The sequence below is a fragment of the Dermacentor silvarum genome, chromosome 1, assembly GCF_013339745.2.
Source record: "Dermacentor silvarum isolate Dsil-2018 chromosome 1, BIME_Dsil_1.4, whole genome shotgun sequence".
Classification (NCBI taxonomy): domain Eukaryota; kingdom Metazoa; phylum Arthropoda; class Arachnida; order Ixodida; family Ixodidae; genus Dermacentor; species Dermacentor silvarum.
Genome location: NC_051154.1, coordinates 317,780,746 through 317,794,466, shown reverse-complemented (window position 1 = coordinate 317,794,466; position 13,721 = coordinate 317,780,746). Strand labels below are relative to the sequence as shown.

Below are 13,721 nucleotides of genomic sequence, written 5' to 3'. Positions count from 1 at the left end.
GGTGAGTAGCAAAGTGGGTGGAAGTTTGGCCGGCGATTATAGCAAGGGTTTAACACATGTCAAAGGACGAGACAATGACATTCTTCGAGTACACTCGTCAAGAGAAAGAGAAGGAGCACGAACGAGCACGCGAGGAACATGAACGAGTACGCGAACAGCAGAAAAGCGAGAAGGAAATTCTAGAACTAAAGATAAGACTAGCGGAGATGGGCGCGGGTTCTCGCGACGGAACGAGTTCACCCGGATCGGCGTCATCCGACTCAGCTGCTTCCAGACCAAAGCGAATTTGCCCTAGAAAATTAATGGCTCCTTTTGACGAGCGAAGAGACGACTTGGATGCATATTTGCATCGGTTCGAGAGAATAGCCATCGGGCAAGGCTGGGAGAAGAGCGAGTGGGCTAACGCCTTAAGCCTATGTTTGGTGGGTGAAGCGTTGAGTATATATGGGCGTATGTCAGCTGAAGAATCACTAGACTACGACAAGGTGAAAAATACTTTATTACAGAGATTCAGGTTGACGGCAGAAGGGTTTCGAGAGAAGTTTCGCTCATGCAAGCCAGAAGACTCGGAGACAGGCAAACAGTTTGCGTGCCGACTAACTAACTACTTCGAAAGGTGGATAGAGCTTTCAGAGACTGACAAAACGTATGAAGCAGTTCGTGACAAAGTCGTAGGTGAACAATTTCTGGCCAGGTGCAGTAACAGTCTGGCAATATTTCTCAAAGAAAGGAAGTTACAAACAGTAAAGCAGATGGCCGAACAAGCCGAACAGTTTGTAGAAGCACAAGGGTTGAAGAATTTGGGAAAGAGTGATAAAGATACGCACGCAGCAGCGGTAGAAGAGGTGAAGAATCAAGGACAAATGAACAGACCAAGGGGACCGCAGAGGTGTTTCCTATGTAATCGGCTGGGTCATGTAGCGATGAACTGTCGAGTGAGAGATAATCGTCACGAAGCACCGGTAGTTTGTCAGTTGTGCCAAAAGAAAGGTCACAGAGCAGATGAATGCAGGACTAGTTACATGGATCAGACTGCATGCATTATGAGCGCAAGAGAGGAAGGACAGAGAGGACAGAACATGCCTGTAGTGGAAGGCGAGGTAGAAGGGCACCAAGTTACAGTGTTGAGAGACACAGGAGCAAATACCATTATAGTGAGGAAAAGTTTAGTGCCGCATGAAAGCATGACCGGATACTTTAAACCAGTGATCTTGGTAGACAAGTCAGTCAAGTATCTGCCAGAGGCACAGATACAAATATCGACACCCTTCTATACAGGACTAGTCACAGCTAGATGTGTAGACGATCCCCTCTATGATTTGATTGTGGGAAATGTACCGGGAGCGAGGAAAGCAGATGACCCCGACCCAAGTTGGAAGAAGACTGAGAAAGACGTGGTAGAGAAGGAATGCTCAGAAGCGCAAAAGGGAGTGATACAAGACACGGACGTAGCAGCCGCAGTGCAAACACGAGCAAGCAGTAAGGGTACCAAACCTCTGCCAGCATTGCAGGTTACGGCCGTGAAGGGGTTAGATATAACGGTAGCAGAGTTTCGAGAATTGCAGAACAAGGATGAGTCGATAAGAAAGTGTGAACAGAAGATAGGAGAACGGGTGCAAAGGAAAAGGAGTCGGACAGTAGCGGAGTTTATAAAGAAGAATGATTTATTGTACCGGAGATGTATATTTAGTTCAGGTAGGGAAGTATTACAGTTGATGGTCCCGAAGAGACTGAGGAATAAAGTATTGAAGTTAGGGCACGATAGTGTAACGACAGGTCACCAGGGAATCAAAGACACGTTACAAAAAATAACAGAAGAGTTCTTTTGGCTGGGAGTGCAGAGTGACGTGAAACGATATGTAAAAGCATGTGACGTATGCCAAAAGACGATGGCTAAGGGGAAAAACGAGGAGAAGACTGGTGTTTGTTTGGCGATTGCCCATGACAAGGACATAGGATTGACAATAGAGCCAACGAAGTGTGAGATAGGCTACAAGACTAGGGAATTTGTGGGGCACAAGTTGGGAACGGGACGAGTCGAGCCCAAGGAGGATACACGAGATAAGATACAAACAGTGGGCAGGCCCCAGGCAGAGAAACAAGGTCGAGGAAGGATTTTCAGACCTACCCGAGCAAATAGAAGTTGGGCGGAGCGAGATGCAGTGTTTAACAGAGGAGCCCGTGCATATAAAGCTAAGCCGACGTATAACAGATATGATGAGAGGGAGCCTTACTTTCCACATAGAGTATATTAAGGGACGACAGAACGTGGGGGCAGATTACATGAGTAGGGCGATGGATTGACTAAGCAGTGAGAACATAACGCGTACAAAACAAATGTACATATTTGTAGTGGTGCGAACAATGAACTCATGAGTGTTGTGAACAGTGCAAACAGTGAAATGTGCGCGATAGTGCAGTGAAGTGTGGTGATGAGTGGTAAGCGAAGACGACGCACAGAAAGGCACCCAAGTCACAAGAGTCAAGTTCGCCACCAAGAAAGAAGACGGACAGAAAGCAGTTTTTTCAGAAAAAACTCTTAAAAAGGGGAGCCATGTCATGAGTAAGACGCCGGCGGCGCCATAAAAGAAGACAAAGACGATGTGAGCGGAGCGTTCTGAACGGCGCGAGCGCGCGAGGCGCGTGAGCCGAGCCGTAATCGAGGGATGAACGGCGCTGTCTGGGGATTATCGACGTGGCTCCGGGCCAGGAAGGTCGCATCGCCAGCACCGCACTGGCGACGGGAGACCTGGGGGTCTGGCCGAGTCCGTGACGTTGGCCGTCCACGGTGTGGCCGTCGACCTCGGCAAGTTCGGGCGAGGCTCCTGGACGAGCTGCAGCTTCTCACGGCAGGACCAGGCACCCCAGAGAGGCTCCCCCTTCTGTGGCAGACCGGCACGATTGATTCTTCTCAGGACGCCACGTCAGCACTCTTGAAGGAGTTGGAACGCGTCCCGACGCTAGGCCTAGGCAGGTAGGCCTAAGCTACGGCGACCGCCGTTGCGGACGAGCCGACGAGCTCATCACCGACGAAGCACCAGCGAGCTCCCTACTGATAGAGACGACGCGCCGACGGCAAGGCAAAAGCATCAACGAGTACACCTACTGCTGGAGAAAAAGGGCCGACGAGCTTCGGACTCAGACAAACGTGCAACGACGAACGCAGCAAGGTGACTCTTATTTGTAGCGTCGCAGAGATAAGACAGGGTTGCCTGACTCGGAAGAGTTAGCCGCCACGGACGCGCATAGGCGCCAAGTAGAACGTTTTGTATATTAGGCTGTGTACATTAGTTTGTATCTTGATAAGTCTTTCTTCCCGTAGTGTGCTTGATTTTTTAGTTTTGAGTTTGCGTGTTATTAAAAAATCTGTTTGCTGTGTTGCCATCCGTCTTCCTTCTCCATCTCTTCTAACACCCAAACGCCTCCGAGATCGGTGACGAAAAACACATCACAAGATCAGAATCTGTATTGATAGCAAATGATGTTAGCGATTTCTTAATGCCAAGCAGAACGCCTCCCCCTCGCCTATGAATGCGATCGCGCCTGTATATGTTAAATGAGATGGAGCCTGAAAGAACTTCGCAATCAAGAATGTCTGGGTGTAGCCACATTTCAGTGAAAGCGATGATATCAGGATCACTGTCTTTGAGGAAAGACAAGGCTTCAGCACACTTAGATAATATACTTCGAATATTAGTGAATGATATTGATAAGGGGGAAGACATGATGACTGGTTTCGGCTGTTTCAAGATGTGTGCACGTTCACTGCGCATGAGCTATTGATTAAACTGCATGACAGTATCAGTCGTCATATTGTAAATATAGGTTTTTGAGTCGATGCGCAGTTTGTCAACTGACAACTTATACTTCTTTTTCTGCGATTTCGCGAAATTTATCAGTTTTGCCCTGGCTTTGCGAGTTGCAGGCGAGAAATATTTGCGTATCGCAAAATTTTGTTCCCTTAAGCTAGCTTAGACCCCAATGACAGTATGAGTGCTTTGTCCTTGAAATGGGTCAACTTGGCAATTATTGGCCTTCACTTTTCTGGGCTATATTTTCCTAAACGGTGAACGCGCTCAAATTGAACGCTGTTAGCGGTCAACTGCAATTCTTCCGAGAAGAATTTAGCTATTTTTTGTTCAGACATTGCCCAGTCTTCACCTGACTCATCTTCTATGCCAAAAAATAGAAGATTCGAGCGCCGCATCCTATTTTCTACATCCTCGCATCTTGACGCAATAGCCGTCAGTTGATCCGAGACGCACATAGTTTCATCATTTTTGTCTTTCTCTGCTGTGCTACGCGAAGCAAGAGCTGCTTCCAAGGTCGCCACTTTAGCATTAAGTATTCAAACAGTGTTTTCATAGGTTTCCTGCTTTTCTCTGACGCTTTTTAGCTCTTCTTTAAGAACCCTGTGCTTCCTCAAGCTTTCGGATGGTTTCTAGCACCACGGCGAAAATGTCGGCCTCGCTTTTTGACATGGGACCTGGGTTTTACTCGACATCACCCGCAAGCAAGAGCAAAAGGTTACACAAGCAAGAACAAAAGCCAGCTGAAAAAAACATGCGTTCGCTTCAGAATGTCTTCAAGAGCATGTGGGCATGACACCGCGAGAAGACAGCAGTTGCTACTCTTAACACAAGCCGCGTTGTTTAGGCAACTAACCTGAAACATCAAGCAGCATGAAGGCATCTTGTCTGGTGCGATGTCGTGCCCGAAGTGTAGGCTTGTTGGGTGCTTTTTATACTGTGCGCCGGCCGCCTCGAACGCAGCTGTCGTTGATCCGGGTTGCCAGACAGACGGGCAGGCTCCATCCAGAACTGGCGCATGATGTGTCGAATTCGGCATGGTCAGCGGCAAGCACGTTGACGGAAGGTGGTCTGGATCGATGAGCCATGACCAGATAGTGCAGGTGATAGCGGCCTGAAACATCAAGCAGCATGAAGGCATCTTGTCTGGTGCGATGTCGTGCCCCTCGATGATAAATTCGTTACTGTGTGTTACTGTGTGTTAATTTATCATCGAGAAAGCTCACAACAGAAGAGACTTTAGTCCTGGCAAAAGGTCATAAATTCAACGTCACCACAGATAACCTCCCCCTGCCCAAGATTGTCGCCGCCCTCGAGAGCGGCATCCAGGAGCTGAACCCTAAAGTGCAGGAACCGCTCAGAATAGAAGCAATAGGCATAATAAGGTGCAATAACAACCGCCGAAGAGAAAGAAACTTGTCGTCTGACGAAATAAGAGCGCTGCGATTACTGAAGGAAGATAGGGACATTGTAATTCTACCATCGGACAAGGGCAACTCAACTGTCGTGCTAAACATGCAGGGCTACGAGGAAAAGGCATCCACCCTCCTTAACAGCCAAGACTACGAAAAATTAAAAAAGGACCCCACCACAAGGAGCCAATCAGTACTGAATAAGACGCTGGTTGAAATTTTCCGAAACCACCCAAATTCTCGAAATCTTTATCTAAAATTAATGTGCAGGAACGGGTCCGCACCAGCCTTTTACGGCTTGCCAAAACTCCATAAACCCGGAATCCCCTTACGGCCAATCGTAGACTTTTCATGCTCCCCACTTCGATCACTATCCAGATACTTGCACCAGATTATATCACCACTCACCAGAAGGACAGCATCCCACGTGCGCAACCCCGAAAACTTCATCAAGCTCATATCAAATGTATGCCTCGAAGACGATGAATGCGTGGTCTCTTTTGATGTGATCTCTTTGTTCACCAGAGTACCCATTCAGTTAGCTATATCTGCAACAGGGATGCCCTGGAACGCGACGACACACTCGACGAGAGAACCCCCTTGAGTGTAGACGAGATCTGCCGCCTTCTCGAGCTATGCCTATGAAATACCTACTTCACCTTCCGAGGCAGCTACTACAAGCAGGTGAAAGGAACTCCCGTGGGGGCCTCAATTTCCATCACCATGGCTAACCTAACTATGGAAAATATCGAAGACAGAGCTCCGAGTACTTTTTCCCCGAAGCCAAAAGTTTTCCTCAGGTACATGGATGATTGCTTCTGTATCGTGAAGGAGTCGCAAGTCGAAAAGCTGCAGAGACATTTAAATTCCATAGACCCGGATACACAGTTCACGTCGGAGCGCAAACAAAACGGATCGTTACAATTCCTAGATGTACAAGTTACACGAACCAACGGCAATCTAAAATTCTCAGTCTACCGAAAACCAACCCACACAGGCCGCTACCTACACTTCGCATCCAACCATCCGGCAAACCACAAGACATCGGTCGTAAATTCTTTATTGAAAGGAGTCAAAACTCATTGCACATTGGAATCAGATCAAAAGAAAGAAAGGAGAACGGTTCTCAACGAACTCAAAAGGAACGACTATACAACGGAATTCATTCGAAAAACAACCCGACAACAAAAAAGAAAAAACAAACTACGAGACCTACAACCGTTGACTCCCCCTCGACCACAGAAACGAGTGTCCATCCCATACGTCAAAGGTACCAGCGAAGCTCTCAGCCGAATATTAATAAAAGAAGGCCTCAAAATCGCGCATAAACCGATGAACACTTTGAATATGCTCATTTCTAAACCAAAAGACCGTCCACCAAAAGAAAAAGCTCAAGGCGTCGTCTATAAAATTAGCTGTGCCGACTGTCCAGCGTCGTACATTGGGGAAGCCAAAAATCTAAAAGAAAGAATCAGACAACATGAAAACGACGTCAGAACATTCAACCAAGAAACCCAAATCCTTCAAACAGAGACAAACTGGCGAAAAAGGCTACTACTGGAGTCTTGGCACATTCAGAACACGGCGGGGGGGGGGGGGGGGGGGTAGGGTAGGGTAATATAAACAGCGTGAAGGGCATTCTTCCTTCTTTGTAAGTTCATGGCCTTGCAGACGCGAGGAAGGGAAGAAAGGACCCCCCCCCTCTAGGTCAGCAACACCAAAACAACTCATCCCCCCCCCCCTGTCCCTCGTCAATGCATTCCCGCGACTAAAGGGCCCCCAGCATCAGTCAAGCCAGCCGACCAGCGACGCCGAAGCTCCCCCCCCCACCCCACCCCCACCACTTATTTTGTCTGTCTTGAACAGGTGCCCTGCCAAGTGTCTCCGCACGTTATGCTCTCTCCCCCTTCCTCTCCTTTGTTACGACGGACCTTTTAAAAGCGGCAACCGCCACCTCCGAAGAATACCCCCTGAAGAAGGAGCCAAATTGGTTCCGAAACGTTGGGCTAGTAAATTTCCTTATTTGGTTGGAGTCAATCTCTAAGTCTTAATCAATTTTCCCAACCAGACAGGTAATTCTGTCGAAATGTTTAGCTTCAAGACATTATCTATATGTTGCTTCCATGTCAAATTTCGTGTTATTGTTACCCCTAGATACTTGAACTGCTGCACTTTCGCCAGGAAGTGTCCTGCAATGCTGTAAGAAAAGGAATAGATAGTTTTCTTTTTGCTGATGTGTGTATATGTAGATTTCGAATAATTTCCATTTCCTACACCAATCATCTAAATTTTGCAAACATTTCTGAATTTTAAGCTGATCATCTAGTTTAGTAATTGTGTAAATTAAGCAGTCGTCTGCAAAGAGCTTAGCCTGAACACCCTCTTCTGCCACGCTACTGGTGTCATTTATATAAAGGAGAAACAATAGTGGTCCCAATACTGAGCCTTGGGGCACTCCTGCGAGTACAGCTAATAAATCTGATACATAGCCATCCAGGTTAACTATCTGCGTACAGTTTGTTAAATATGCTTCAATCCATTTTATTACAAATATTATGCATGATAAGGTGGAAACTTGGGCGAGTTGGTGATTCAGTATCGACATGTGTACACAGCGCAAAAGGTGAGGACTGAAGGAAGAACACAACACAGGTGCTGACTTCAACTGATCTTTATTTGCGAAACCACCAGAATTATATACATAAGCAAAAGTAATAAAAAACAACTTTTTGCATAGTGCCACACATGAACCCTTTTTGTATCACAGCCAGATACTTGATTTCGTTTTTGGTGAGGGTAATGGATGGCATCCTGATATAGTCAGCTGCTGTATCATGTCAGCCTCTATGATTTCACGTGTTAGCTGCTAATTCTGTGTTCAAATGCCGTGACGACATATCGCTTTTAAAAGTAAGAACGGAAGCGAAAAAACTTTGTAATGCACCGAGTCTAAATCGGCTAGCCAGTTCAATTGACAGAAGCAAAAAGTCTAGCTTGGATTTGTTTTTCACTGTCAAAACCCACAAAGTTGACTGGCCGCTACGAGTCATCATCTCTGAGAAGGGGACTTGGCAGAAAGTGGTTGCTTTGTTTTTACAGGAGAAACTTAACCTGCTAACAATTGACGCCACTTTTTTTCTGTAAAAGACTCTAATGATGTAGCGTAAATTTCAAGTAACGACAAGGGCCTCAAAGCCTGCTCCATTGACATCAAAGACCTGTACTGCTCTTAACCACATGATACGCTGCTACAGTGCGTAGAGGACTGCATTGACAACTACAGCTCAGTTGCATTCCAGAATGCTTCTGCTGTTTCGGTAAGCGGCTTCCTTGAGCTGCTTGGATTATACTTAAGGTCAACGTTTGCCTCATTGAATGAACACATTTACATTAAAAAAAGCTGCGGGTGCATTGGTTCATGCATAGCACCAATTTTAAGCGACATTTTTCTCCCTTACCATGACCGACCTATTGCTAGCCGCCTTGATAACAGTGGTCGTAAAAGTTCTCCGTTTTGTGGATTACTTCTTGTTACTTTTTTGCTTGTGAAAGTCAATGTTTTGAGCCTGCTGTTTCAGATGTACTTTGCCAATTCGACGAGTGTTTGTCACCACTTGTCGTGACGCATGAACTCCCGGTAGATGACTCGTTAAGGTTTTTAGATTTGCGACTTAGTATCTCTAGAGATCACCTGTGCTGGATATATAATCCCAGAGGGAACAAGCCGCTTTTGTCTTATCTGTCGACCCATTCCAAGCTGGTTAAATGGGGCATTGCAAATCTATGCTTCACAAATGCCCTAAATAAGTCTTGCTTCCACTCTTTAACGTGCAGTCTCCTTGCGCAGGCCTCCCGCCTAACATGTGCTGGGTACCCCGAGCTTTTGTTAGTTTCTTTAGCAGAAAAGCTACTAAAGAAAGTCAAGCTGAGAGACAAAGCACCAGCAAACTGCGCTGCCAGAGACAACAGGCCAGTCGCGGTGCTCCCTTACCTGCACAAGATATCGCACAGCTTGAAGAAGATAGGCAATAAAGTAGATGTTAAAGTTGTTTTTTCTGCCTGGAAAAATTATCAGTGCTCTGTAGGCGTGTGAACGCTCATGCCACACGACGAAATATTTGCACTACTAACCATAGGAAACTGTTTGGAGCATGCGCCCTGGGTGTGGATTACATGATTCCCCTGACTTGCGGAAAGAAATACGTTGGCCAAACAGGCAGATGTTTGAAGGAGCGATTAAAAGAGCATTTTTACAATGTTTACACCGCTGTGCAAGGTCATCTTGGCATTCACTGCAGAGACTTCCCTTGCAACCCTGAATTTGAACACTTCGTCGTAATCTCCAAACACCGGGAACATTCAACACGTGAAATCATAGAGGCTGACATGATACAGCGGCTGAGTGACCTTTGCATCAGCATGCCGTCCATTGCCCTCACCAAAAACGAAATCAAGTATCTGGCTGTGATGCAATAAGGGTTCATGTGTGACACTATACAAAAGTTGTTTTTCATTACTTTTGCTCATATATAAAGTTCTGGCTGTTTCGCAAATAACGATCAGTTGAAGTCAGCGCCTGTGTTGTGTTCGTCCTTCAGTCCTCGTCTTTTGCGCTGTGCACACATGTCGATATTGTATTATGCAAGTGCTGCTGGTATAGCAGTCATCCATTATGTTAACATTGTCAGAAATTAGTAAAGAAGTTAAATTTAAATATGATTTTATTAATTAATTATGGAATGTCGGGAGAAATACAGTTGCACTGAGTGCTCACATCGCTCACATTCATATCAGGCACTGCCTTCATCTCGTTTTAGTGATGTCATTAGCTCTTTCTCATAATGCTAAGCTGCTAAACTCATCTTTTCGTTTCATGCAAACATGCGATAAATAGAAACCATTTAAAAATTAAATTGTGGGGTTTACATGCCAAAACCTCGATCTGATTATGAGGCACGCCGTAGTGGGGAGTCCAAAATAATTTGGTCTACCTGGGGTTCTTTAACGTGAAGCTAAATCTAAGTACTCGGGTGTTTTCGCATTTCGCCCCCATCGAAATGCGGCATGGGCGGGATTCGATCCTGTGACCTTGTGCTTAGCAGCCAAACACCATAGCCACTAAGCAACCATGGCAGGTAACTAGAAACCATGCTTTGTATTTGTCAGTCAGCGAACGTAAGCAACTGTCAGCTGAGGTCATAGGTTTTGTACCTTGTCTAGGTGATTAAACACTCGTGGAGCCAAGTGTGGAAACGTCTTTGTGCTAAGGTGTCTGTACGTGTTCAATTAGCCAAAGGTGGATGAAATTATTCTTCAGCGTTATATCAGGCAATTTTAGAATACGAGCTTAATAGTTAGCACCACTGCATGCACCCCAAATGCAAGTTAGAGAAGAAAAATAATTGTGCAGAAACCATTGACAATGATTGCCAATGTAAGCTAATAGCCTGAACGAACATTTTTCTTGCCGAGGGCTCCACAAAACTCATGCATGACAGTCCCCCCCGCAACTTGGTTGTGCAAGAGCATGTGCCTTTCTCTCGGCACCTTTGTATTGCAAGTCCGACCACTCACCGCCGCCAACCACAAAAAAGGGCAAAAGAGGCTAATGAAAGTTATTAGCTTTTAAGAAATGGTGCCAGCATAGTTCCAACTTGTAGTAGTGTACAAAATTTTGTTTTATTTGGCTTTGTTCAGTTTCGTTGATGAAATGGCGATTATCACTTACAGGTAGCCATACGAAAATATGGGCACCATTAGAGGACGTTGTTATCCTCTGCTGAAAGGGCAGCATTCTCTGTGGCTTACTTTCAGGTACATCGTTCCTGCGGCTGATCCCCGATAGTGGCCCAGCTAAGGACAATGCATCGGCCGTGCGCCGCCACCTTTTGTGCTCGGGCAAGGTGTACTACGAACTCACCAAAGAGCGCAGGGCACGCAATCTCGACTCTGAAGTGGCCATCACACGTGTCGAGCAGGTAACCCACCTGCCTTTACTGGGTGTTGTTCTGTGACCTGCATATTGAAGGACTGCAGCTTGTGATTGTAGCAAACTTGCCTAACCCATTTGCTAGGTCACGTTTACATGAGAACCAGCACATACACGGACGAGAGTCTAGAATTCCATTCAAAAGGTGGAGTGTTCTTTCCTGTGGAGTGTTCTTTCCTGTGGATTCTTGAAATTTCCACTCTTATTTGTGCTACAGGTTGTGACAGACTCCAGTAAGCAAATGACTTCGTTGAATGCCTTCAAATGTCATGCAACAGTGGGTGCCAGTTCATGAATGGCAGGCATAGCATTGAGCGAAGTGGGCATAGAAAGCAAAAATAAAAGAAAAAAAAAGCAAGTTGCAGCAATGCCATTCTCCTTCATGAAAGCTAAAATTGATGTTGAAGAGTGCTTGTTCTACCATTTTTAAAAGTTGAAGCCGGTGCTATTCTTGTGGCTGAGTCAGTGTTATGGAGTGGTGACTTAGCATGAAAAAAAAATTGCATGCACGCACACACTCACACACTTTCTCTCTTTCATGGGCCATAATTTTATCTGATAACTTATTTTAATCGCAGATGAAATCGAATTTGAATTAAATGGAATAAAGTTGAGTTGTTTTCTCTCTTTGTTTCAGTTTTGGGGATTTATGCTCCAGCTTACTCGCACACATACTATGGCCCTGAACAGTTCAAATATAAGTGCGAGTAGGCTGCACAAGTGTGCGAAATTTGGCATGTTGGTTTTAGTTAAACGTGGTAAGGCAGTAAGTAGATGGGACACAGCAAGGCAGACAACGTAAGCGCTGCAGTGCACAGCCAAGATTGGTTGCGGCTGATGGCATGGTGCTGTTCCTGCGCAGCTCTGCCCGTTCCCGTTTGACCTGGTGAAACAGGAGGTCGACCGGTACCCCAACGCCGAGATCTCTTGGGTCCAGGAGGAGCACAAGAATCAGGGCTTCTGGTACTTTGTCCAGCCGCGGCTACAGACTGTGGTTGCCCACCAGAAACCCATCCAGTAAGTGGCCCTTCTTGCAAGCACCGCCACTGGCCCGAACGCACAAGTGGGGTGGGGAAAACTGCTGGGCAAAGACTGCAGTGTAGTTAGGCTTCAGCATGTGCACATCCTGTGCACTTGGGAAAGTTTAGCATAACTTGTTGATGCTTGGCGGGGCACCAAGTGGTACTTTTTTCATTATTGAAGCAAATATTAAGTTTAATGATGTATCGTGTAGCACTGAAGCTACTGCAAGGCTTTCGGTGTAATGTTTCAGATCAATCCAAACAGCAGCTTCAATTTGTATATGTATGTGCAATACCCCCGTGTTTTCTGATGTGTGTGCTGCCTCATGTGCATAGGCAGATGCAGCTGCCCTGCACGCATGCTTCGCGCCTCTTTTGGTGCAGTATATGTCACGGTTCTGCGGGATCATTCTAGCACAGTACAATGGGTGACTCGGGTGGATGATGCACAAAGATGGTTTGTTGTGACGTCTAAACAAGAGCCTAGCAATAGACGCGAAATTTTGAAAGTTTCAGGAAGGAAAGTGTAAGCAGTCTTTTAAGCGAAATTGTAGGCTTAGTGCAATAACTTAGCGCAAAAAGAAGGGCGAAAGAAGCAAGACACACTCCTTCGTTGCTAGATGACACCTTTCTGGGTGGAGCCTGCGCAGCCAGTGCGCAGAGCAGGGCACATGAATGCTGATGAATTAATATTTTGGCATGCAGTAACAGTATATTTTCTCTGCAATCCTCTACCCCCAAAAGCTGATGGGGTGCTCATTCTTCTGATACAAAAAACAAAAAGGTATTTTGTGACTCGTGCTCTCAGTGTGTTCGTGCCTCCTGCTTGCTGGTGATTTCCAGCCATTTCATGGACATGACTAGTGGCCACATTTTAGAAGCGGCACTAGAGCAGCAAGCGTGTCATATAAAATAATATGAAACAACGAACTAAATAATTATGCATTTACCTAAGCTGAACAAGCAATCACTCATAGCGACAGCGATCAACATTGAGGAAAAATTTGCTGCCTAGGCCGGTACCTTTTGTATCGTCTTAGTACTTCGTTCAGTCAATCCTCTCATGCACAACATAAGTACTGGCATGGCTTCGAATTATCTCGATGCTGCTGGCGCTACCAGGAGGCTTGACAACAATGCACATATGACAGTTATTTTGTGCTTCAGCTAGTTTATCCATCATATGGGAAGGGATTACATAAGAAAGAAAGGAAAGGATTAGATGTGGTACGAATAAACAAAACGCATACAATGTCTGAAATGTCTTCTTGCCCCATTCCATTAAGTTACCACAACAAAGCATATTAAGCATAGTGCTCGTACACTGACTCTTGTATAAATTAAGCAATACAGTCGAACCTACTTATAGCAATACTGGTTTTAGCAGTATATTGGTTATAACAATGAGAAGCTACTGCACTGTCAGCTTTTGTATGTTTTCTGTGGTGAAATAACCCGCTTACTGCAGTACCCCCATGCCGCAGTGCCA

At 45.8% G+C, this 13,721-nt stretch overlaps 1 protein-coding gene across 4 annotated transcripts in view; it reads left to right on the top strand.

The window, feature by feature from the left end:
* Positions 1 to 13,721, top strand: part of LOC119437313 (2-oxoglutarate dehydrogenase complex component E1) — a 565,962-nt gene that overhangs the window by 527,739 nt on the left and 24,502 nt on the right. The window contains exons 20-21 of one of the 4 annotated variants that reach the window (XM_049660429.1): positions 11,036 to 11,199; positions 12,073 to 12,227. The exons of 2 other annotated variants lie outside the window; for them this stretch is intronic. In XM_049660429.1, coding sequence (XP_049516386.1) covers positions 11,036 to 11,199; positions 12,073 to 12,227 — 319 coding nt within the window. The remainder of the gene's footprint in view (positions 1 to 11,035; positions 11,200 to 12,072; positions 12,228 to 13,721) is intronic. One more of the 4 variants, XM_049660428.1, reaches the window with a different exon arrangement.